The sequence below is a fragment of the Medicago sativa genome, chromosome 1 (genome assembly GCF_051527215.1).
Source record: "Medicago sativa cultivar Bolivia chromosome 1, Bolivia_mono, whole genome shotgun sequence".
In the NCBI taxonomy this organism is placed as follows: domain Eukaryota; kingdom Viridiplantae; phylum Streptophyta; class Magnoliopsida; order Fabales; family Fabaceae; genus Medicago; species Medicago sativa.
This window is the reverse complement of record NC_140749.1, coordinates 92,693,175-92,717,000: the sequence shown is the minus strand read 5'-3', so window position 1 is coordinate 92,717,000 and position 23,826 is coordinate 92,693,175. Positions and strand designations below refer to the sequence as shown.

The window sequence follows — 23,826 nt, the reverse complement described above, 5'->3', positions numbered from 1 at the left end:
ATCGGGGGGAGTGTACATAGGTTGAAGATAAGCCAAAGCAGCTTGTTTGAGAAGAGGGTTTTTGATTGGGATATTTTCATTCCAGCTTCCATTCAGAGATGATTGTGGCAATGATATCATGTCCCTCAAACTCGTATACGAGGATGTTGGAACAATAACATCACCTTCGTTTTCTTCTTCTTTCATTGACAAATGAATGACAAGAATTTTGTGGAGTTTTTGATGGTTTATCGACGCGAATCCTAATTTTTTTTGCGTGAATATTGTTTTTGGCTTTCAGAGAAAGATCTAGAAATTAAACAAATCTAGAATTTTATTTCTTCTAAGAAATTGGAATGGAATAGAAAATATTTGTAAAAAAAAAAAAAAAAGAAAAAAAGAATGGGATAGAGATGTTTGGTTTTGATGGACCCAGTGAGTGGAGTGGTTTGTGTTTGTAGTATAAATTTTAGAAGCTCTCACGTGGGTGTTTGTTTTTTTTCGTTTTTTTTTTCTTTCACAAAATTTCTTATCTTATGTTGTTCTTTTAAATTTAATTAACTATGTTTTTATCATTTATTGTTATATTCCTTTAAAAAAATCATTTATTGTTATTAATTAGTATTATTATTAGCTGTCTATTATTATGAAAAAAAAGGAGTAATTTCGACTATTTCTTAGCCGTCTATTAGACAAAATAGATAGAAATAGATAGATAGTGATAGGATACTCTTAAAAGATACCAGGGATATGATTTTATTTTTTATTTTTTTTACATTAGTGCTGATTCTCTATGATATGATGATGCATATGTAAGATAAATTTTACGGTACATTCAAAAATTTGAAATATTTTGGTACACTGAATCTGTAAATAAATAGTTAAATGTTTTTCTTTAAAATTATTTTCTATCATATAAAATTATAACAACTAAATATTAATTATAAAAAGTGTCGGTGAAATAAAATTTATTTTTCTGAAATATTTTATTCTTAACAGTGAACATTTCTATTTTTTACGATGAATGTAAAAAATTTAGTATGATTGTTATAAGGGAAATACTAAACCCGTGTCCCGGCCCCTCAAGTTTAAAATTTTGTATTTAAATTTGTGTAATCAATCCGTTAAAAGTTTAAAAACTTTCCTTTTTGATTTAAAATTTCTTTTTTTGGCTACCTTAACTTGTGCCCCCGGGACACTGATTAGCATGACCCTTGTTATAAACAATGATTTTATTTGAAAGAGTATGATTGTTATAAACAACGATATTAAGTTACTTTTATGAAATGACATTTCCTAAAATATAAAAGTCGACAAATATCTCTTTATTTTATAAAAATGATCCTTAATATATTGATTTAGAGTTGCTCGAAAGAACTCGAATTTAATTTTTTGTGGAACAATTCTTCCACAAACTTTATTTACCTCTCAATCAAACTCCGATTCACTAGGACTCTTTTCCGGGTTTCCCCTGTGAATCAGAGGATTAACACAAAAAAAGTATACCGATACACCTAAATTTATGAAATTACTAGAAGCTTCCTACATGTAAATGATAAAATTATCCTTGAAGTAAAACTTTATATTCAATTTTGAGTGCACCTCAAAACGGTTATCTATACCTATATATAACTGCTCTTTCTGTTGGTCAAAAATACCCTTATAACAAACTTGTCTATAAGAATGTTAAATTGGTGATGTCATTGAAAAAGATAAAATTTATATTATATTTGCTATAAAAAGAGCGGACAGACGACATAAATATTTGATTGAATGTTAGTGTTTCGCAAAGAGAATATGAAAGAGAGAATAGATCGCACAAAAGTATATGTCTAAACGCTAGTGTTTCATAAAGAAAAGAGAATATGTGAGAAATTATATTTGTTAAAAGCATTATAATAATTATTTTGATATTGTAGTAATTTATTTTCCTATATAAAATATAATTATTTATTTTAAAAAAGGAATCATTTAATGTATTAAAAAACTATATTTTTAATAATAATTTAATTTTTTGGTCAAAAACTAATCATTTTTGAGGTCAATATTTTTGAGATACCATATTAAATATTTTTTTGGATTATATAAAAGTAAAAAAAATTAAAAATTAATTGTTAATATTTATATTAATTTACATTAATATAAAATAAATTTTGAGGTCAATATTTTTTATTTAAATATATCAATTAGATGGATCAAATCATGGGCGTTTTTACCACCCGGCTAGCCCGGGCACACGCCCGGGCTCAACCGATACCTTCTTTGTATCGCTAAAAGAAATTTACAAGAAGTTTGACTTATAGTGACAGCCAAAATCCGTCACTATAGGGCAAATTTCCATAGCTAAATCCATCTGTCAGTGCCAAATGGTTGTCATTGCATGTTTTCCACTTTTACCTATGGACAAAACGTAGTTAATTTTAAGGAGATCATTTTAAAAACATTATGGACTTCTACCTACGGTTTCGGCTGTCACTAAAACTTATCATTGTTTTATTTATTTTTATTATATTTTCTATTCTACTATAAATTCTAAAAATGAATAATTCATAAAATTACCACTAAAATTAGTTTAATCAATATAATAAAATATTATAATCAATATTATTGGAATTTGAAATTGATTACTATAATCAATTTTTAGAATAAATTATTGAAGTGACTTAACTAAAATAATTCTCCTTAACTATGAACTATTATACCATTCACCCAAGCCAATACTTGATACTCACAAAAATTCTTAATACTCACATAAATTAAAATCTATATATACTCCATTGCTCATTTAATTTATGGTAACAAAATTTATGGCAAAAGTTGGAAGTCCACCAGTTATCAAGCCCTGTCAATGAGCTAGTAAAATAATCTTATAAGCCCGTGAAAAATAATTGTTTTCAACAAGATCAACGATGTGTGGTTCAATGACTTGATGATATGTTACACCGAGCGGGAGATATTCAAGTCACATGTTGATATTCTTCGAACATTCACCGCAAAGAGGTTTCAGAAAGGACATTTACCTCCTAATTTTATTTAGCACACTATTGACAGGTTATGTTTCATCTCTCTTGTTTCAAACTGTACTTTTATCGTCAAAATGACGAGCCTATTTTATTTCGATTTATGACTATTTATATATTATGTCACATGTGAATTTGCGGTCAAAATTTTGCCCAGACTCGATAAAATTCCTGGCTTCGCCACTGGATCAAATGAATGTGGATAATTTATTTTCATTGTAGTGGTTAACTGTTCTATGCATGTTCTATGCAGATGTTCACTTCTCACATTTTTTTGTAACTTGGTTTCGCGCCCGTATGCGGGTTCGCTGGGTTGCGTCTGTGATTTGTGATTTTTTGTTAGGATAGATTAGGGTTGATCCACTTGATCTGATGTAAAACAAACGATGTATCCCCGTTTTGGGTTTATCTGGGTCAGGTCTAATGTCCCCCAGTCTCTGTATCTTTTGCTTTTCTTTAATATATTTTCTTTTGCCTAAAAAAAAAAAAATTGTGTATATGCGAAAGTCAAACACTATTTTTTTAGTTTAAAGTGATCTCCCCCATTTTGTGATTGTATGTCTCACAGGTTCTCTAGCAAATTGTTGAAAATGTTGGTGAAAACTTTGCACCAATAATATCGTACCTAAAAGACACTTTTTTTTTTTTTTTTTACAACTAAAAACCATTAATTAAGTCTTTGAGATGTTAGATATTAAATTTACGGATTTTGAATACTTTTTAGAGATCATTTATTGTATTTATATCAATGTAGTGTATTGATTTAATTGGAAGTTCTTGAAAAGATGATCAATATTTTTTTCAAGAATCACATTTAGGACAAAAATGATCTATCATTAGGCCTTTACGAACTAATTGGAGTATTTTCAAAGTTTTGACCAAACTTTAAAATGTGCTTGTTGTTTAGAAATTTGAGGCAATTCAAACTCTTCCACAGACTATAAGCACTTTTAGCATTGTGAAGGTCAAATCATCGTGTCCATTTGATTTGAATTTGAGAAGGGAGTTTGTTGGGTTTGAGAGGCCTCAAAAGGTAGAAAAGCTGCATTGATCAACTTAATATGCCAAGTTCCATTATCATGTTAAATGAGTGGAGACACTTATGAGAGGTTGAAGTTATGAGGTTTGGAGACCAAAGCTTTCTAACCTTGTTAGAGAGAGTGCGTTGTTAGCATATACTTTTAATATCCTATCTAAATTATAGTTTCAAATCTATATTATATATTTTCTACTTTAAATTTAAAATAAGATAATATGTAAAATATATTTTTAAATTTAAACTTGAAATTAAGATAATATGTACCAATTTTTTTTTTTTTTTTAAAGGGGTTCCAAGACAATGCGGTGAACTTTGTTTGTTCTGATCTTCTTTTACTTTAAAGCAGCAAAATCATGCAACTTACTCACACTCTAACTTCTTCACATTGTGCCACGTCTTGTTTTACTTACTCAACACGTCACTACTATAACCATTTTTCTTCTTCTTATAGGAAATTGAAATTAAAATGCACAGAGTTTCTGAGAATCACAGAGAAAAAAAACATGTCAACCAACATGGAGTCCAACGTTGGTGAAAATGTTACACCTTCTTCAGTTCCAAAATTAGACAAGTTGAAAAAAGTTTCAATCATACCTTTAATTTTCTTAATCTTTTATGAGGTATCAGGTGGACCATTTGGTGTGGAAGACACAGTAAGAGCAGCAGGTCCATTGTTGTCTCTTGTTGGTTTCTTAGTTTTTCCACTCATTTGGAGTGTTCCTGAAGCATTAATAACTGCTGAAATGGGTACAATGTTTCCTGAAAATGGTGGTTATGTTGTTTGGGTTTCATCTGCATTAGGCCCTTTTTGGGGTTTTCAACTTGGTTGGATGAAATGGCTTAGTGGTGTAATTGACAATGCTTTATATCCAGTTTTATTTTTAGATTATCTTAAATCAGCTATTCCAATTATTGGTAGTGGTTTTCCAAGGATAATTGCTGTTTTAGTTTTAACTTTGATTCTTACTTATATGAATTATAGAGGATTAACAATTGTGGGTTGGGCTGCAATTTTATTGGGAATTTTTTCATTGAGTCCTTTTGTTGTTATGGGGTTAATTTCAATTCCTAGAATAAAACCAAAAAGGTGGAAGATGATGGATTTGAAGAGTGTTAAATGGGGTTTATATCTGAATACATTGTTTTGGAATTTGAATTATTGGGATTCAGTTAGTACTCTTGCAGGAGAAGTGAATAATCCTGGTAAAACTCTTCCAAAAGCACTTCTTTATGCTGTTATTTTGGTTGTTTTGGGATACTTTTTACCTCTTTTGGTTGGAACGGGTGCTATTGAAGTTAATAGAGAGTTATGGAGTGATGGTTACTTTTCAGAAGTTGGTAGAGTTATTGGAGGTGTTTGGTTAAGAACATGGGTTCAAGTTGCATCAGCTTTATCAAATATGGGAATGTTTGTAGCTGAGATGAGTAGTGACTCATTTCAGCTTCTAGGTATGGCTGAAAGAGGAATGCTTCCTGATTTCTTTGCTAAAAGGTCACGTTATGGAACACCTCTTATTGGTATTTTGTTCTCAGCTTCTGGTGTGGTTTTGCTTTCTTGGTTGAGTTTTCAAGAAATTGTAGCAGCTGAAAATTTCTTGTACTGTTTTGGTATGCTTATGGAGTTTGTTGCATTTGTTAAGTTGAGGATAAAGTTTCCAAATGTATCTAGACCTTATAAAATACCTGTTGGGAAAATTGGAGCAGTGTTGATGTGTATAGTTCCAACAGTACTAATATTTGTGGTTTTAGCTCTTGCTACTTTGAAGGTCTTTCTCATAAGTATCTCAGCTGTTATAATTGGACTTTTATTGCAGCCTTGTTTGAAATATATGGAGAAAAAGAGATGGTTTAGATTCTCTGTTAATCCTGATCTTCCAGATATTTATGCTGCCTAGAAAACTTGTTGTATAATAATACATTGCAAAAAGTGAATGCAAGCCTTTCATATACTATGCCTAATAAGTATCAGGCCAGTTTGATTATTTTCATCACCAAGGTTCTAAATAACGGTCGCGATCGCGGTCGCGTTAAGGTTGTCGCGATTTCGGCTGTAACGGACGTTCCGATACAAATAACGGTCTTCGCGGTGTGAATTAATCAAAACATTTCACAAAACGTATTAAAACTATTTATATTATCATATAATGTATAATAACTTAGATTAATACTTTTTTCCATACTTATAACATAATAAATATACAATCAAAGTTCAAAGTTTTTTTTTTTTGGAAGGAAATCAAAGTTCAAAGTTCTAACATCAAAGTCCCAATTTTTTCTCTAAAATTTCATCTAATATTTGTTACCTAAATACTCAAATTAAGTGGTTGAATTAAGAGTGTTAATTTAAAATTACCTTGAACTTAAATAAGATATGAATGCACACTTTTTTTTTTGAGTTTAATAAATAAATATATGAATAAACAAATAAACCATATAAAAGTAATTATTAATTATTATTATTATTAATTTATTATTATTGAATGAAGAATAAACAAATAAACCGTGTGTGTATTGGCAAACCAAGTGATCACAAACCTTATCCTTATCCACCCAAAAAATAACACAACAAAATCGCAAATCGCAAGGCAAGCAGAATGAACAAAGAGTAACACCAGAAATCGCAAACCTCAAGCAGAATAACACAATAGAAGAATGAACAAACTGAAATCGCAAACCTCAAATAGGATCACAAAAGATAAGATTCAGATTCCTTCTTCTTCTTCTGTTCTTGTATTCTTGTGCTTTTTTTTTTAATTTGAGATTCGATTCCTCTTCTCTTGTTCTAATTTCTGACTTTTCAAGTCTGTAATGGAATCTGTAACGGCGTTTCGCGGCCGTAACGGCGTTTCGTAACGTCCGTAACGGCGATTTTCGTGTGATTTTTGTTCTCGACGTGAAAAGGTCCAAAAACGGTCACGGTGGTTGCCGATACCGATTTGTAACGGCCGCAATCCCGGTACCGGTCCGTATTAAGTACTATTATTAACATTGAACCTTCATGAAAGTACACTACATATTGTGGATGTCACTATCAGCTTTTTACAATAAGCAAATTGTGACTCCAAATCCAAAGGTTAATTTTCACACAGTCTTTTATTTTTTTTAGGGAAATTTTCACCATGTCTTCTTGTGTGTTTTCTCCTTTGTGTATATAGATCCATTTTCCGGCATAGCCTGTCTTGTTAGGCCTATGCTCTAGATAAAAACAAAATATTTTCTATGACGAGAAATCTTAAGCTCAACTACTTCATTAAAATAAGCCAAAGTTGAACTATTTTTGGATTTAGTACTTTTTATATTGTTTTTAATTAATCAAGAAAGGACATAAACAACTAGGATTTGGGTTCTTACCTCTGAATGATAGGACCTATAAAGGTTTTGTATTGTAACGTTTTCTTTTTTGATGATTAATTTTGTCTTTTTCTTTCCTAATTAATCAGTACCATGTTCTCATGGAAAATAAAATGATTATAATCTCCATTCTCTAGGTGTTAACTAGTGATGATGACACATCAATAAAACCAAGTTGCTAACTAAAGATGAATATATTAATATGCAAGTTGTATTTTGTTTAAGCCCTGTTGATGAAAAATTCAACAACCTGTGATAAGGATTAAATTCATTGAATATGTCGAAAATACCACGTGGCAAACAACCAAAAGTAAGGATAAGGAACAATGAAATAAAGATACCTTGTTCCATGTCTTGTTATAATGTCACAACACAAGAATTTCAAGTTCTAATGGTTTTGGTAACAGTTTGGACATTCCAAAGCTTCTTGTTGCAAAGGAATCTCCGTCTTCTTACCTTTTAAATTGAAACTCAAAACACACATGTTCCTTCCTGATCCTCAAACAGAGAAGAAAAAGAAACAAAATGAGTAGCCAGAAAATCACACAACCACCACCAAACCAAAAAACACTTCAAGAGTTTTTCGGGGAAGAAAAGCCTCTTTTTTCAATACCATCTTCTCCTACTTCAGGAAATGAAGAAATTCTCTCTACTGTTTCTTACTGCACCTTTGTTTTCACCTTCACTGACCCTTCAGAATCCCCTGCACAAAGAGACTCCAAAAGACTTCAACTTTCAAGGCTCATTGCTATGATGAAATCCTCCAAAAAACCGGTTCATGAGAAAGTTTTAGGACCTTTAGTATCAATGATCAAAGCCAATCTTTTCAGGCCACTCCCTCCGCCTACAAATCCTTCAGCTATATCAGAATATCTTGATGAAGAAGATCCTATTTCCATATTTTCACCTTTATGGTCACATCTACAAATAGTTTATGAAATCCTTCTTAGGCTTGTTAATAGCACAGACACCAAAATACTTAGAAATTATATGGATCATTCTTTCCTCCTTAATCTGTTATCTCTTTTCCAATCCGAAGATCCGAGGGAACGCGAAAGTTTGAAAAATGTATACCACAAGATATATTCTAAGTTCGTTTGCGACCGCTCTGCGATGAGGAAATCGATGACAGATGTTTTGTTGAACTATGTTTTTGAGACAGAGAAACATTATGGTATTGCAGACTTGCTTGAGATATGGGGAACTATTGTTAATGGATTTACCGTGCCACTCAAGGAAGAACACAAGTTGTTTCTTATGAGAGTGTTGATTCCTTTGCATAAGACTAAAGGGATGCAAGTTTATCATAGACAACTTGCTTATTGTATATCACAGTTTGTGCAGAAGGAGCCTATGCTTGGAGGTGTTGTTGTTAGGGGAATTTTGAGGTATTGGCCTGTCAGTAACTGTCAGAAAGAAATTTTGTTGATTGGTGAGTTGGAAGATCTTGTGGAGAATTTGGATCCCGATCAATATCGAAAGTTGGCCTTGCCTATATGTACTCAGATTACAAAATGCATCAACAGTTGGAATTCTCAGGTAAAAAAATCTCTTTTTAGTTTCCAAAATGTTTTCTCATGAAAATATGACAATAACTGATATGCACTATTTGTAAAAAGCGTGCATCAAATCACATCTCAACAGATAGATAATTGTGGAGATATTTTAGGAATTAACATTAACCGTTTGGATAATGATGAGATGTGATTGGATATAAGTGAAAAATATTTTTACACTGACAGTGAAATTTGTTTATGATGATGATGCATATAAATATGGTTTCAGGTAGCTGAGAGGGCACTATATGTATGGAACAACGAGCAGTTCTACAAAATGGCAACAACAGGAACGGTAGAAGTACTTCCGGTGATAGTACAAGGTGTGGAGAAGAACCTGAAGTTGCATTGGAGCAAGAGTGTTAGGCAGCTAACAGAAAGTGTGAAGGTGGTGGTGGAAGATATTGATCCTGATCTATATGCAAAAGCTCAAATGGACATGAAAGCTAAAGAATCAGTGGCACATCAAGAAGATATGAATAGAAAAAAGAGATGGGAAAGAATTGAATTGGCAGCTTCTAAGAATCAATTTGTCAATCCACAACGATACATATGTGTTTCCCACTGATTATTAATAATTTAATTGTATGCAGCATATATTTCCTGCCAATCCAACCTTCTTAATCATAAGCAATGTTTAGAAGCTCTCATAGATACTTACACAAGTATTTATAACTAAGCATAAATTCAAATAAATGATAATTAAGTTCTTCCAATGTTTAGAGTGACAAATATCGACACTTAACACCATACAGATTCTACTGCTATGAACTATTCTATTTTTATAAGTGGTGTACTATAAATCGATACTTTAAAACTCTGAAACTCGATTAACAATTGAAGCAAATTTTAAAGCAGAATTTCATGGTCTTCCTTGCCTTTAGATTTGAAACCACCACTTACATAAACTTTTCTCTGAACATTGTTGAACACTTATCCTCGTGTTTAAATGCATATTTTCATACTAGAAAGAAATACTCAAACACAGATCAAATTTGTTTTAATTGAGCATTCTCTTGAAGATGGAAGTCATCGATTAATTTAAAAGAAAATTCAACAAACTCAAAGAGAGAAAAGAGATGAAGCTTCTCATATATTGATGATGAAAATCACAAAATATACAAGGCAAGCTATACATAGCTCTAGAAACCTCTAACTAACTCCAAAGCTAGATGCCGACTCAGCATAACCAACCGTATAGAGTAAAGGGAAAGATAATCTACACTAATGTCCACCTATCTAAGGTGTTCCTGAATCTACACAAGCTTCACTCACTGATAACTTCTTCTACAAGTAACTGTGTGATCATCATATGTTGTATCAATTGAACTGATTTGATGTTCAGAATCATTTAACAGCATTTCACAAGCCTAAGCATGGAAGAACACCACACCTCCACTTACTTCCCATCACCTACAGACCAAAAATTTTAGTTTTGTAAATCCTGCCACGACTTCACAATGTTCTTCCACAAGCTTGAATCATAAAGTTTAGCCACGGCATTCCAAGATATCTTCCAAGAACATGAGTTTCTTTAAATCCATAAATTTGTGTCAACCTATCACATTTTCCTGTATCAATATTCTTAGAGAAAAGAATGTTAGTTTTTTCTTGACTGACTTCATATCCCGCAATTCTACAAAGTTTCTAAAGAATGTTACAATTCATTTGAGCTTCAAATGCTTCACCAAATAAGAAGAGGCCGTTAACTTATTTTGGCAAATAAGATGTGTTTATAGTGTCTAATATTGTTCTAATTGCAATGAAATAGTTTCTTTTGTAACGAGATAGATTTAACTAATTTTTTAATTAAATTTTTAAATAAAATTATAAAAAAATAAAATTTTAAACACAAATCAAATGAAAGGTTGAAAGAAAAAAAATACAAAATCAAAACTAATTTTTTTTCTTTTTTAAATACATTGAGAGAGAGAGAGAGAGAGAGAGAGAGAATAAATCCGTATATCAATATTTGGTACAGATTTTGTGTCAAAATAACTTTACTCTAACCTACATAAAATTATAAAGAGGTGAGTAGAACCCTAAATTTTCAAAATAACTTTAGGCTTAATTAATGATTTGGTCCCTTAAGTTATTTGTTGGTTACATTTTGGTCCCATAAGTTATTAACGTTACAATTTGGTCTCTTAAGTTATTTGTTCGTTACATTTTGGTTCCATAAGTTATTAACGTTACAATTTGGTTCCTTAACTTACTTTTTGGTTTCGTTTTGGTCCCTTAACTTATTTTTTTGGTTTCGTTTTGATCCCTTAACTCTAATAACATAAAGGACCAGAGTGGTTGACGGAGGAAGAGTTAAGGTACCCATGACATAAAATTTTTTTGTTGATCGTATTCATCTTCATCATCTTCTTGATCATCTTCATCATCATCATCATATTCATCTTCATCATCTTCTTGATCAAGTTATTGCAAGAGACCCCTACACAAGTTCAAACATATGTGGCTTGAGAAGTTTCTGTGTTAATCTATTTGTTAGTTAGAGTTGTTGCTTTTGTCATCAAGCATTACATTCTATACAGTTAACAACAAGCATTAGATTTTATACAGTTAACAATCATTGAATCTTCCTCCATAGGTTATAAATTTCTCTTATTATTTACTCTACCATATCTTCAATTATATGATTGGTTGGATTCCACATTCAGCTGTAGTGTTTGATTCGCAATTAAAGTTGCTATGCAACCATTGGCCTCAAACAAAGCTTAATTCGTCATCGGAGAGAGATGGAATGTTTAAAGGTGAATGTGACAAAAAATGAGGTTCTTGCAGTTATTTATTATAGGTACTGAGGTAGTTTTGTCTATTAATAGTCTCACATTACAACTCTTATCAGTTTGTCTCATTACATGTGATGTGTGGCTAACTTTACAAAAAGTTTATACCTAAATAACAGTAATAGTAACATAGAAAAACAAACCAAAAATTAAATCAGTTAGAATCCTAAAGAATGGCATCCCAGTAGCTCCAATATATATCATGAGATTATCCTCAAGAAACTGCCATAGGATCTGGTAGCAGCACTATGCAAAAGTCGGAGACCCTCTTGGTCATTTTAGTTACACTATTGTAGATGTTGGAATATTTTATTATTTATTATATTCCAATATCATTATGTGGGCAAATATCGTAACAATAATTATATTAGCTATTTATCAATTGTGAGCCTTAGTTGATTAGTGATCAATTTAAGTAATAAGGCTATTAGATTTCTAATTGGATAATTAATTAAATATTTAATTAGTTGATATGGGCTCAATGAGTGGATGTTCGGATGACCCATTAACGGAATAATGGGAAACCCTAATGGCCATCCAATATAAAAGAGGCTATGGTCCCCAATATACCGTACACGGCAAAACTCTCTCTTCTCCCCATCTGAAGAGAGAACTTGAGGCATAAAGGTACCGGTTGAGGAAGAACCAAATCAGCCGCCGCTAACCGTGTTGATGTTGATGTTTGTTTCAAATCACCTTCTCTTTGGTTATCATTCTTGATGGGAGGGCTGCTATGAAAGCTTTATCCAGGTATTACTAATACCCTAATTCTTAATATTCTTGATAAATCAAACATGTCGTAGATCCGATCATAATCATGTTCAATGTTTTGTTTGCTTCCGCTATTGATTCATAATTGTTGAACATGTTTTATGAAATTTGTTTTTAGCTAAGACCTAAATTTCCAACAATTGGTATCAGAGCCGCTTCATGTTTGATTTATCGGGATTAATTGCAAATTATTGAATTTGTCCATAACTGGATTTAATTTCTGCATCTCCTTTCTTATGAACCCTAAAAGTTTTATTTTGCGGCTTTCTCTTTGATGCCATAATAAGATGCCGAAATAATTTTCCTTTTATTTCAAAGCTTCATCCAGATGGATATATTTTATGCGTTTTACGGATTTCATTGATTAAGAACCGCAACACGTGAATACGTCTCTTGGTTTACTATTGTTTTGTTGATCGATTGATGATATTCTTTATGGTACAACCGATTGATTTTATGAGTATCTTATTGGCCTTATAATTGATTAATTTTTTAAGATAAAAGGTTAATATTTTATTCTTGAAGGCATGTATATTCATCGTTTATTATAATCGTGGATTTTATATATGAATTAACTTGTGTGTATTATATGCCATCATGGTTAACATACTTGTGTAAGTTTGTTTGATGTACAACCTGTTCACAATCAACTTTATTGCTTTATTTTGGTTTCTATGCATTCGGTTTCAATACCGCTGATTTAGTTTTGATTAAATTAAGGATAATATTTAACTTTGTATAGAAAGCTAAGGAAAATAAAGTTTGGCTCACTTGTTTTATATTTTATGGTTCACATGTTTATTTTTGATCAGATTTATTTGTTCCTAATGATCAAAATTTTCTTGTGGCCATAATCAATGAGGATTATTATTGTGTTTATGTTATAGATCCTGACACTATTATTTGTGTGTGCGCCAGTGTGGATAATATATGTGCTATATAAAATTTTTAGTCCAATTAAAGAGCTGGTCCTTTGTATTTACACTTGCTTACCAAAGGATTTCGTAAAGAAAATCGTTTCAATTTTTGGATCAAATGTGAACATTTGAAATAAGGATTTGAACATGGAATCGATAATGATTTGAATTTTATTTAATTTTGGTGATTTGATTTTATATTAAATCTTTTGGCAAAAGTAATTTTTTCAAATATTGTTATCATGTTTTATAGCTTAATTTCTATTTGAAATTAGTTTTGATTCACAAAGATTTTGTACATAAAGTTTATTTTGAGAAATAGACAAACAAACATTTACTATATATTTGGTTATCATGTATTGTTTATAAAATTTGTTGTCTCTTTTGAATGTTGTTTAACAACACATCTCAAAATATTGGGAAAGAATTTTGTAGTACATGATTTAAAGATTTGATTCTTCTAACTTTGGGAAATATGGAGTCTAGAACTGTTTGTTTATTTTTTATTTTTTAAACATAAAAAATTTGTTTTCTTTATGTTGGAAATAATTGGTTCTAGAATTATTTGTTTCTTTATTTGAAGAATCATTAAGTGTATGTGAATCAATTGTGGCATGAATATTTTGGTGTATATAAGATTCATTTTCTTTTGGTTTGAAATTGAATATTTTTCTTATAGCATGATTATGATGTTAGAGTTTATTGTTATTAAGTTTTCTGCAATAATATTTTGTCTTATCATGCATTTTGGACATATTTCATGCTATGTTTGTTGTGGCTTTTATGCAATATATGTAAATGTATTGTCATACACATATTGGTGTGATTTGTGACTTGCATCTTCTTTCAAATTCATGAGTTTGTCTTCACACTTAAGTATTGTCATACACACATTGGTGTGATTTGTGACTTTCATCTTCTTTCAAATTCGTGAATTTGTCTTCACACTTAAGGGTTGCCGAGTGACCTCATGATTACTTAGCAACATAAAGAACTAATTTGGCCTACATTATGTCGGTAGTGCCCTTGTAAATTTAAGACCATTCCCATTTAATTTGTTGTGAAATGTCTAGTAATTGCGGTTGTTTTGGTTGAAACAACATGTTGCCAAAGTAACCTCTGTTGCGTAGATTTGATTCAACTGAACTTACAAAAGGCGTAGTATGAAATTATCCATGTGAGTTGTCGTCGGCCCCAAGGAAGGCACAACTTGACCGGATAGTTACATACGTATGGTAGTAAATGTGTGGTGATTATAAAGTAATTTTCCATGTGAATAATAGTATACCCGAAGGTGACTATTATTTGACAGGATTTATCACCCCGTTTAATATATATTAAAATTGTCTAGTAAAATTAGTTGAGTCAGTTGAAACAATAATGTTGCCCAAGTAACCTCTGTTGTGTAAATTGATTTCAATTAAACTTACAAAAGATGTAGTGTGTAATTATTTATGCGAGTTGTCGTCGGCCCCAAGGAAGGCACAACTTGGCCGGATAGTTACATGCCTGTGATGGTAAATATGTGGTGATTATAACATAATTATCCATGTGGATAATAGGACGCCCAAAGGTGACTATTATTTGACAGGACTTATCACCAATGTTTGATCATTACATCTTAGCAATCCAAAGATTGTGTTTTAATGGTGCGCTTGGTATCTTGTTAAGGTCTTTTATTTACAAATAAAGAAGCACATTTCTTTAATATTTTGCTGACATGTGTGATGATGTTGTGTTAGTGTAAACTTATTTAAAAAATTTAAGAGTTTACATTCACATATATTATGATAAACATATGACAATTATAAGAATTTATTCTTTGTTAAAGTAAATTGTCATTGTTTGATCAATGCTGTAAAATACCGCTAGCAATTGATATTATCGTTTAAAGACTTGATATTGATGATGCACTAGGTATTTTGGTGAGTACGTTTTGCTACTCTTGTTCTCTTTAAACTAATATAGTTTATGTATCTGCTATTTTGAGTTAAATTCTAATGTAGGATTTAAAGAATAACATTGATATTGTTCTTGGATCTAGACCTTAGATAAGGATGGTAAAACTCACATTCTCTCACAAATTTAGTACCCAATGTGAGAATCAAGTTTGACAAGTGAGTATACACCAAATTCTATAGTTCACATGTGATCGATCATAAAGCTAAGATATCATATATATTTGAGGTGTTATTTAAGAAGACATATTTTTGTCATATTTTCTTTGCTTAAACTAAAGTTCTTTCAAAGCAATATAGAGAAAGACAAATTCTCATTGGAGAGTGAGTATTTCATTAAGATTATTAGGCAAAGAAAATATTAGGAGCACATTATGTAAATATTTAATCTTGCTGAGACACTATAATTTCGACTATCACATGACTTGTTCGAAAATTCAGTAATTTCGACTATCATATGACTTGTTCGAGAATTCAGTATATAGTATTCTCTTTGCACAATTAAGTTTATAACTGTTACAGTTAGAAATGATCATTTAAATGATCAATTCATAAAGTGTGCAAATAAGGAAAGGTTGAAGCAAGAGAAAATAAAATGGTGCTCATTCAGAAAAATACCTCAAAAGATAAGGGCAAATAAAGAAAGGTAGTCTTGACTGATTTATGTCCAATGATGTTGAAAGATATATCAATTTAGAATGGACATAGTCGATAAAGATTATTTTATTCATCTTTGAACTATTTTTAGATTGTCATTACTAGCTTATTTTTGTATTTAAAAGACAATTTGGTGAATCATTATTTGAATTAAATTTTGTTTTAATTTCTCTTTGAATAAATCAAGATATTTTGAGTTTTATTTTCAAATGATGATTCGATGTGTCTTTTAAGTTCAATTATTAGAGTCGATTCAGTTATGATTGTGACATTCTATATTGTTTAAGGTTTTCAATACTATAAATTTTTCGTCCCACAAATTAAGGAAATTTTGAGACATAAATTGTTAAGTTTTCTTGAGGATATTGAGTTTGGGGGAGAGATATGGTAATAGAACAAAATTAAATGAGGAAGAATTAGTTCTAAATTAATTCATATAGTTACTATTATTATTATAGTATATTTGGATCCTCATGGGGACATTATTGTTCTTCCTCTCAATCAAGTTAAGAAACTATTTCATATAGATCAAACTCAACACCCTCAAGAACTAGGGATTCTAGTGTTATTAAGAATTGACTGAAAAGAGAAATTCTATTTAGTTTAATTGAATGACTCTATTAGGACAGTCATGATACTAGTTTGCTTACTATAATTTTGGAGCTGCACAAGATGGATTTCAATATAGTGTTTCTTAATGGTGACATTAATGATACAATATGGTGCAACTGAATCAAACTTTTGTGTCAATTGATACAAAATAGATGGTTTGCAAAGTCATGAAATCCACTTATAAGTTAAGAAATTTGTCTCTTTAGTGTTACCACAAATTCTCATAAAGTAATTGTCTCATTTGGTTTTGAGATAACATTATGGAGAATTGTGGTTTTATTAAGCTCAGTGGGAGTAAATTTATAGTTCAAGTTTAATGTGTCAATTATATTTTGTTTAGTCAACATTGATATATTAGTTATGTGAAACCAAGAATATCTCTAAAGCTTAGCGATGAAAGATCTTGGGGACACTTCTTTTGTATTAAGTTTTAGATACTTAGAGATTATTCTCAAAGTATCCTTCAGATGTCACAAAAGGTTTATATCAATAAAATTGAAAATAAATTGACATAATAAATTATAGGTGACAATCACTGAGAGAGACTTTCAGTCTCAAATATTGCCCATTAGAAAATTTATAAATTCTGAAAATTAAGTATTTTCCTACGCTTTATCTATAGGATTTTTATGTATGATCTCATTTATATGCATTTGGAAATAGCATATATAATCAGATTGTTTGGCAGATACTTGAGCAATTCAAAGTTTGAATTGTTGAAAAGCAACATTAAGGATTATTAAAGAGAACAAGAGAGCTTATGCTCACATCAGAGATCTGACAATTTGGAGATCATTTTTGTGTCAGACTCTGACTTTTGGATGTCAATATATGACATACATCCTAACTCAGGAAATGACTGTAAGTATTTATGTCACTTGGTTTCATATCGTTAAAGGCATTGAAAGACCACTCAAGTTATATAGTGACATAATTCAGTCATATAGTTATTTGATAACAAAATTTATAAGGTTCATTACCTTATAGATTATTGTTGTTGAATGATAGAACAAGTAGAGACAAACTTTATGCTAGCTGATCCGCTATTCAAAGACATGACACATAAGGTCTTTCATATGGTTGTTGTCATTAAGGATGTCTTGGATTAGTGGGAGTCTCTTTTACTTTATGTTCTATACTTTCGTTTTGGTATTGATACAGACTTTATGTTATGATTTTCTGCAGAAATAAAGTTCATGAGGTTATATTTATTATAACCATTTTTGTATCATTTTGTGCAAATATTGAATTTGCAAACTTCAGTTTTGATCTCACTAAAGTTTTCAGTTGGATCAGTTGGAAATAGGCATGATTTAGAGATCACATTACATGAAATTTCCATGCCACTCATCCATATCGATCTATGTCATCAAGTGCATTGGTATGGTGGTCGTCGGGGTTCCGTCACGTTATACGTCAGTGACGACAGCTGCGGTGGTCCCATTATTAATGTATGAGGTGGACCAGATTGTAAGGTTGAAATCTAAAGATAAATAGCATTCAGTTGCGCGCCTAAAGAATTCTGATATAATTATTAAGATATGTAGCCTAAGTGGGAGATTGTTGGAATATTTTATTATTTATTATATTCCAATATCATTATGTGGGCAAATATCGTAACAATAATTATATTAGCTATTTATCAATTGTGAGCCTTAGTTGATTAGTGATCAATTTAAGTAATAAGGCTATTAGATTTCTAATTGGATAATTAATTAAATATTTAATTAGTTGATATGGGCTCAATGAGTGGATGTCCGGATGACCCATTAACGGAATAATGGGAAACCCTAATGGCCATCCAATATAAAAGAGGCTATGGTCTCCAATATACTGTACACGGCAAAACTCTATCTTCTCCCCATCTGAAGAGAACTTGAGGCATAAAGGTACCGGTTGAGGAAGAACCAAATCAGCCGCCGCTAACCGTGTTGATGTTGATGTTTGTTTCAGATCACCTTCTCTTTGGTTATCATTCTTGATGAGAGGGCTGCTATGAAAGCTTTATCCAGGTATTACTAATACCCTAATTCTTAATATTCTTGATAAATCAAACATGTCGTAGATCCGATCATAATCATGTTCAATGTTTTGTTTGCTTCCGCTATTGATTCATAATTGTTGAACATGTTTTATGAAATTTGTTTTTAGCTAAGACCTAAATTTCCAACAGTAGAACTATATGAATGTCTTCAGTCTGAAATTCAGGTACTAAATCAACTATTTTGGAAACAATTAAACTAAAAAAAAGAGTAATGTTTATATGAGGCCTAAAATAAATTGTTCTTGCAACAAGAATATGATGCCCAAAATAAACTGTCCTACAACAAGAAAAGGGACTAAAATAGATAATCATATGGGGTAAAGGAAAAACTAAGCTACACTAATTTGCACCTATCTAATGTGTTCCTGCAACTACACACGCTTCACTCATTAATAACTTGTTCTGCAAGTAATTGTTTGTGATCATCACATGTTGCACCAATTGAATTGATTTGATGTTGAGAATCTTTAAACAACCTCCCATAAGCATAAGCATTGAAGAACACCACTCCTCCACTTATTTCCCATCACCTGCAGACCAGAAATTATAGTTTGGCAAATCGTGCCACAACTTCACAATGTTGTTCCACAAGCTTGAATCATAAGGTTTAGCCACGACATCACAACTCCTATCATTCATCTTGTACTTACCACACATCACTTCACACCAAAAATCTTGTGAACTAGATTGAAGCTTCCAACCCAACTTGAAGATGCATGCTTCATTCATGAATCTAATCTTTGAAGACTAAATCCCCCAATGTTTAGGCCTAGTCACCATCTCCCATCCTACAACATGGTACTTCCTTTCTGTATCGGTCTCCCCCAAACAAATTTCCTTTGCATTCATTGGATATCGTCTAGACACGACTTAGGAAATGAAGCCGTTATCGTAGGATATACGGGAGTAGCCTCAATTACACTTTTAGCCAATGTAACTAGCCCTAAAAAAGAAAGTTGATTAGGTTTCAAAGGCATAAGTTTTTTTTTTGACGCAACAAAAGCCTAAGCTTAGAACGTAACTTTGCTCAATTTTTTTTTTTTTTTTTTGAATCGGCAAATATTATTAACCAACAAGCACGTGCAAGATGCACTAATAAGCTTGGGTGGAGAAAAAAATACAAAGAAGGGGAAATCGGTTGCCACATCAATCACCGGCTCGAACAAAAACCCCTTTAAAAAACCACCCCTATCGAAATGCACCGAACAAAGAAACTCTCTTTGAATACGGACCACTTTTCTCACGACAGTAACCGGCATCTTGAAGAAAGAGAGATAGAAAATAGGAATAGCATTCAACACCGAATTAAGGAGCACAATTCTACCTCCAAGACTAAGATATTTATTTCCGCAAGAAAACAACTTCTTAGACAATTGTTCCAATAAAGACTCCCACATCATAAATGATATTGACCCGAAGAAATGTATAGTCCCAGAAAAATTCAACTATCATGTAAATTGGTTACAATAAACTTTGACAATGTAAGTCTGTAGCTACAATAGTGAAATTCGAAATTTTGACGTGAAATCCACCTCTTGTTCCGATCGCGGCCGCGGTGAGTGAGTATCAAATCTGTTTTATTGTATTGGTCTGGTCTGATTGATTGAATAACACAAACTCTCATTCGCGATCATTTCTCTGATCTTTGGTTACAATACAGATTCTAAATGACAATTAGTAGTAGGCGATTTATTCAACTCTTGTACATCTATCATTTGTTAGTCGCAACTTCATTTGGAAATTCATTATCTCTTCAGGTTATGTGTTGTTTTTGCCGTATGATACATTATTATGTATTGATTCATTGTGCATATCATAGTTTCAGTTATGAAAATAGGTTTCCCAACCTTGCTTACTTTTCTTTTTCTCTCTCAACAAATCAAATTTCACCTTTATATTTTGCAACCTTCTATATAGATCCCAACCTTACGCATGCAGTTGGTTGATCCACAATATCTTGCCTACTTACTTGTAATTTGACCTTTTATAAAGTGCCCCTTGTTGAATAATATCTTCATTTTCATTTCATGTGGTTGATTCCCCGAAAACTAGCAGAAATGATAAAGCTTATTTTCCCTCAAGCAATATCTGATACACTCTTATTACCACAAATATACAAGCTTACATGATTCAGATTTTGAAATTTTCATGTCTCAAGAAGTCAATTTTGGTCTATGTGAAGTGCTTCCGGAAAACCATAATTCCATGTTAAGATTGTCAGTTTTAAGACGCGGTCTTGTTGGTGAAGGTTCTCATCGCCGTATGTCTACATTAATCAAATTACAAACTCAACCCTTGAAGTCTTTGTCTGAACTTCTAAGCTACTCGTGTGAATTCATATTTATTGAAAGACTGCCGTCTGGAGTTTTTGCCGATTCTTTTGAATTACAACATCTGGCTCAACGTGGTGGTAAATACTCTTCACCTTCTTTTTATATTTAAACAAAACAAAAGTGGGAAAAAAGTTTCATATTTCTTCCAATCAATAATACATTTTGTTGCAGTGTTCAATCATATAGCTGTCTTTGGTGATACAAATCTGGAGCTGCCTTCGTTCTTATCCAATCGTTCTGCTGTTGAAATCCACTTAGATGTTGATCCAAATACATTGCTACAGCCAACTGATATCACCATAGAGTTTCCTTTGCACGCATGATATCAAGTAAGGCTGTTATAATTCAATTTATATCTCAATGCCATTTTTTGCTAAGCTTTCCCTTGTCATTTTTTTAATCTAATGTTCTGGAAAGGGAGAAGATTTACATCTTTTGAAGGTACTGTCATCTACGAACGAATCACCATTTAGTCCTTAAAGTTGAAACAATTAGACAATTTGGTCTATGAAACCAACAAACATTATAAGTGACTTGTCAAATTTAAAATCTTCCTTAACATTAGTCCTTCTAGGTCGGTTAGTTTAATCTCTAAAATTGCCTCGAATAGACTAATACGGTTGAAGATTTTTCATTTTAGAGACCATTTTGAAATTTGTTACTTTCAGAGACCAGTTTTCACGGCACTTATAATTTCAGGGACTAATTGCTTCATCTAGAGATCATGATATGATTCTCTGCAACTTGCACTGCTTGAGGCCCGTCTGTTTAAGATTCTTATTAAATTATTTTTGATGTTTTAGGTATGTTTGTGTCTAAGCTTTTTTTCTTCAAATCATTTTAATATAAATAATTTATAGATTATTTTTTAGAAACTTTTAAGAAAAGTATCTTATTTTGTGTTCGTTTTAAACATAAAAGAGATTTGTATTTCTACATTCTATTTTAAAGTTAATAGCTTTACACACAAACACAAACATGCAAAATGATTTTTTAAGAACTTTAAACGAACGGGCCCTAAATGCATTGATATTTCATTAGTGCTCTATGTTGTAATTATATACTGGGAAGAATAATAAAGTCTGTCCCTTTGCAAGAATAATAAAGCTGTCCTAAGCAAATACTATACTAGTACTGCTATAGGTTGTCCCTTACCAGGGACACTGCTGTATTACCTCACTTCCTTATGTTTCACTCTTCTTTTGCAGCCTCTGAATGAAAGTGGCTACTCAATAGTTGAATTTGGTGCACCAAATATGTTACTGCGCTGCAACACAAAGGAAAAGGTGAAAAACAGCAATTGTTTGTTCAAATTGAAAAATGATGATGCCAATATGTATGATGCTGGTCTTGTTTGGAGAATACCATCTGGAAAAAAGGCGCATTCTGAACTTGTCTCTGCCATTACATATCTTATAGCCTTCTTATCGACTCTTGTAATTTTGGTAACATCATTGCATTGTTGTAATAGAGTGAACAAAGATTTGAAACAAACCTAAAGGTTTTTATTAATGCAACTTTTGCTTTGTTGGTTCCACACATTCAGTATTTTGTTCTATTTTATTTAAGGATATTTTCTCACCCGTCCAAAAAAAGAATTTGCTTGAATATTTTACCGCGACCACAATTCTTCCTCAATTTTTCATATGTAAATACATAATAGTTTCAAGGATGAAGAATGTAAAGTTCCGGTTTAGTAAAAAGATATAAAACAATTGTTGCAACAATTTATTTAATGCAGGATATAGATATTACTGGACCTTAACATGCTGGACTTTAGAGAAGAGAATCAAAATTAAAACTTCTATTGTCGGATTCAAGAACATGAGATAAAAGAAGCGTTAAAAATGATGGGTAATGACAAGGCATTAGATGGTTCGCCAAACATTTTAACGAAAGAATGAAGCCAAAACAAATGTAAGACAGTATAGAATATCGCACAAACTCCGGTCTTATTTATAAGAACACAATTGACTTTTTAAATTCATCAAATAATTAATGTATCCGGTCTAGAATCTGACCCATTGTCTTTTGGGTCATCGGTGTAATTACGACACGTCATTTCAGGAGTAGCAAAATTCCGAAGTTCCTTCAAAGTAAATACCCACATTGTGTTATCCAAATTTTCATCAATCTCCTTTTATTTGGGTAAATCACATATTGAGATTACTACTTTTTTGTTTGGATGATAGACGAAAAGCTAAGAGTCATTGAAATTCACGCATACAAATGAAGGACATGGGTTCCGGTCGACCAATTTTGTCAATTTTGCCAATTGAGCTAAGACTAATGGACTGAGGTTACTACTTTATTATTGAATCTAAACAACTATCTATCTATATATTGTTTTTGAGAAGAAAAAAAACATTGGGGTATACAAAATTTGAATTTTGAAAGAAAAAAAACGGTTGCGGGTTTTGGAAGATTGGAGAAGTGAATGTGAAATATGTGTTCCTGGAGAAAACTTGCACACAAAAACAAGGTTTAAAGGTTAGGGGATATAAGAGATAAGTTTGTTAAGATTTGTTAATAGTTAGTTAAATTAGTTATCGTTGTTTGCTGTTATCTTATCCTTTTCATATGAATTTATTTGTATAAATAGGCTCCATTGTATTCTTTATAATTCAATTATTCATCAAATCATCAGCAATTTTGTTTATTAGTTTTCTACTTGTTTTAATCAAGCACCCTCTGTTTTTAACTTCCTGCATGTAAATTTTAGCGGCTAAAGAAATTATTTTACTAAACATTACCGACTTCAAATAAATTTAGATTGCCCCTAAAAAAAACT

General features: G+C 31.6%; 2 protein-coding genes and 1 pseudogene across 3 annotated transcripts; all 3 read left to right on the top strand.

Moving 5' to 3' along the window:
• The first annotated feature begins 4,539 nt into the window (after nt 1-4,539).
• Nucleotides 4,540-6,000, top strand: LOC146959227 (putative polyamine transporter At1g31830). The gene has a single exon (XM_085740777.1). The coding sequence runs from the start codon at nt 4,542-4,544 to the stop codon at nt 5,931-5,933; it is 1,392 nt and encodes a 463-aa protein (XP_085596903.1). The 5' UTR covers nt 4,540-4,541; the 3' UTR covers nt 5,934-6,000.
• A 559-nt stretch (nt 6,001-6,559) lies between these two features.
• Nucleotides 6,560-9,661, top strand: LOC146959226 (serine/threonine protein phosphatase 2A 57 kDa regulatory subunit B' beta isoform-like). The gene is made up of 2 exons (XM_085740778.1): nt 6,560-8,928; nt 9,175-9,661. The coding sequence occupies exons 1-2, from the start codon at nt 7,915-7,917 to the stop codon at nt 9,511-9,513; spliced, it is 1,353 nt and encodes a 450-aa protein (XP_085596904.1). The 5' UTR covers nt 6,560-7,914; the 3' UTR covers nt 9,514-9,661.
• An 11,067-nt stretch (nt 9,662-20,728) lies between these two features.
• Nucleotides 20,729-22,574, top strand: LOC146959225 (uncharacterized; annotated as a pseudogene). Its single transcript, XR_015031763.1, has 3 exons — nt 20,729-21,112; nt 21,207-21,364; nt 22,244-22,574. The product of XR_015031763.1 is annotated as an uncharacterized LOC146959225 (transcript).
• Nucleotides 22,575-23,826: the final 1,252 nt, after the last annotated feature.

Coding starts and splice junctions, on each gene's coding strand:
- LOC146959227 (XM_085740777.1), top strand. CDS start 4,542: ATGTCAACCAACATGGAGTCCAACGTTGGTGAAAATGTTACACCTTCT.
- LOC146959226 (XM_085740778.1), top strand. CDS start 7,915: ATGAGTAGCCAGAAAATCACACAACCACCACCAAACCAAAAAACACTT. Junction 8,929..9,174: donor TCAACAGTTGGAATTCTCAG/GTAAAAAAATCT, acceptor ATATGGTTTCAG/GTAGCTGAGAGGGCACTATA.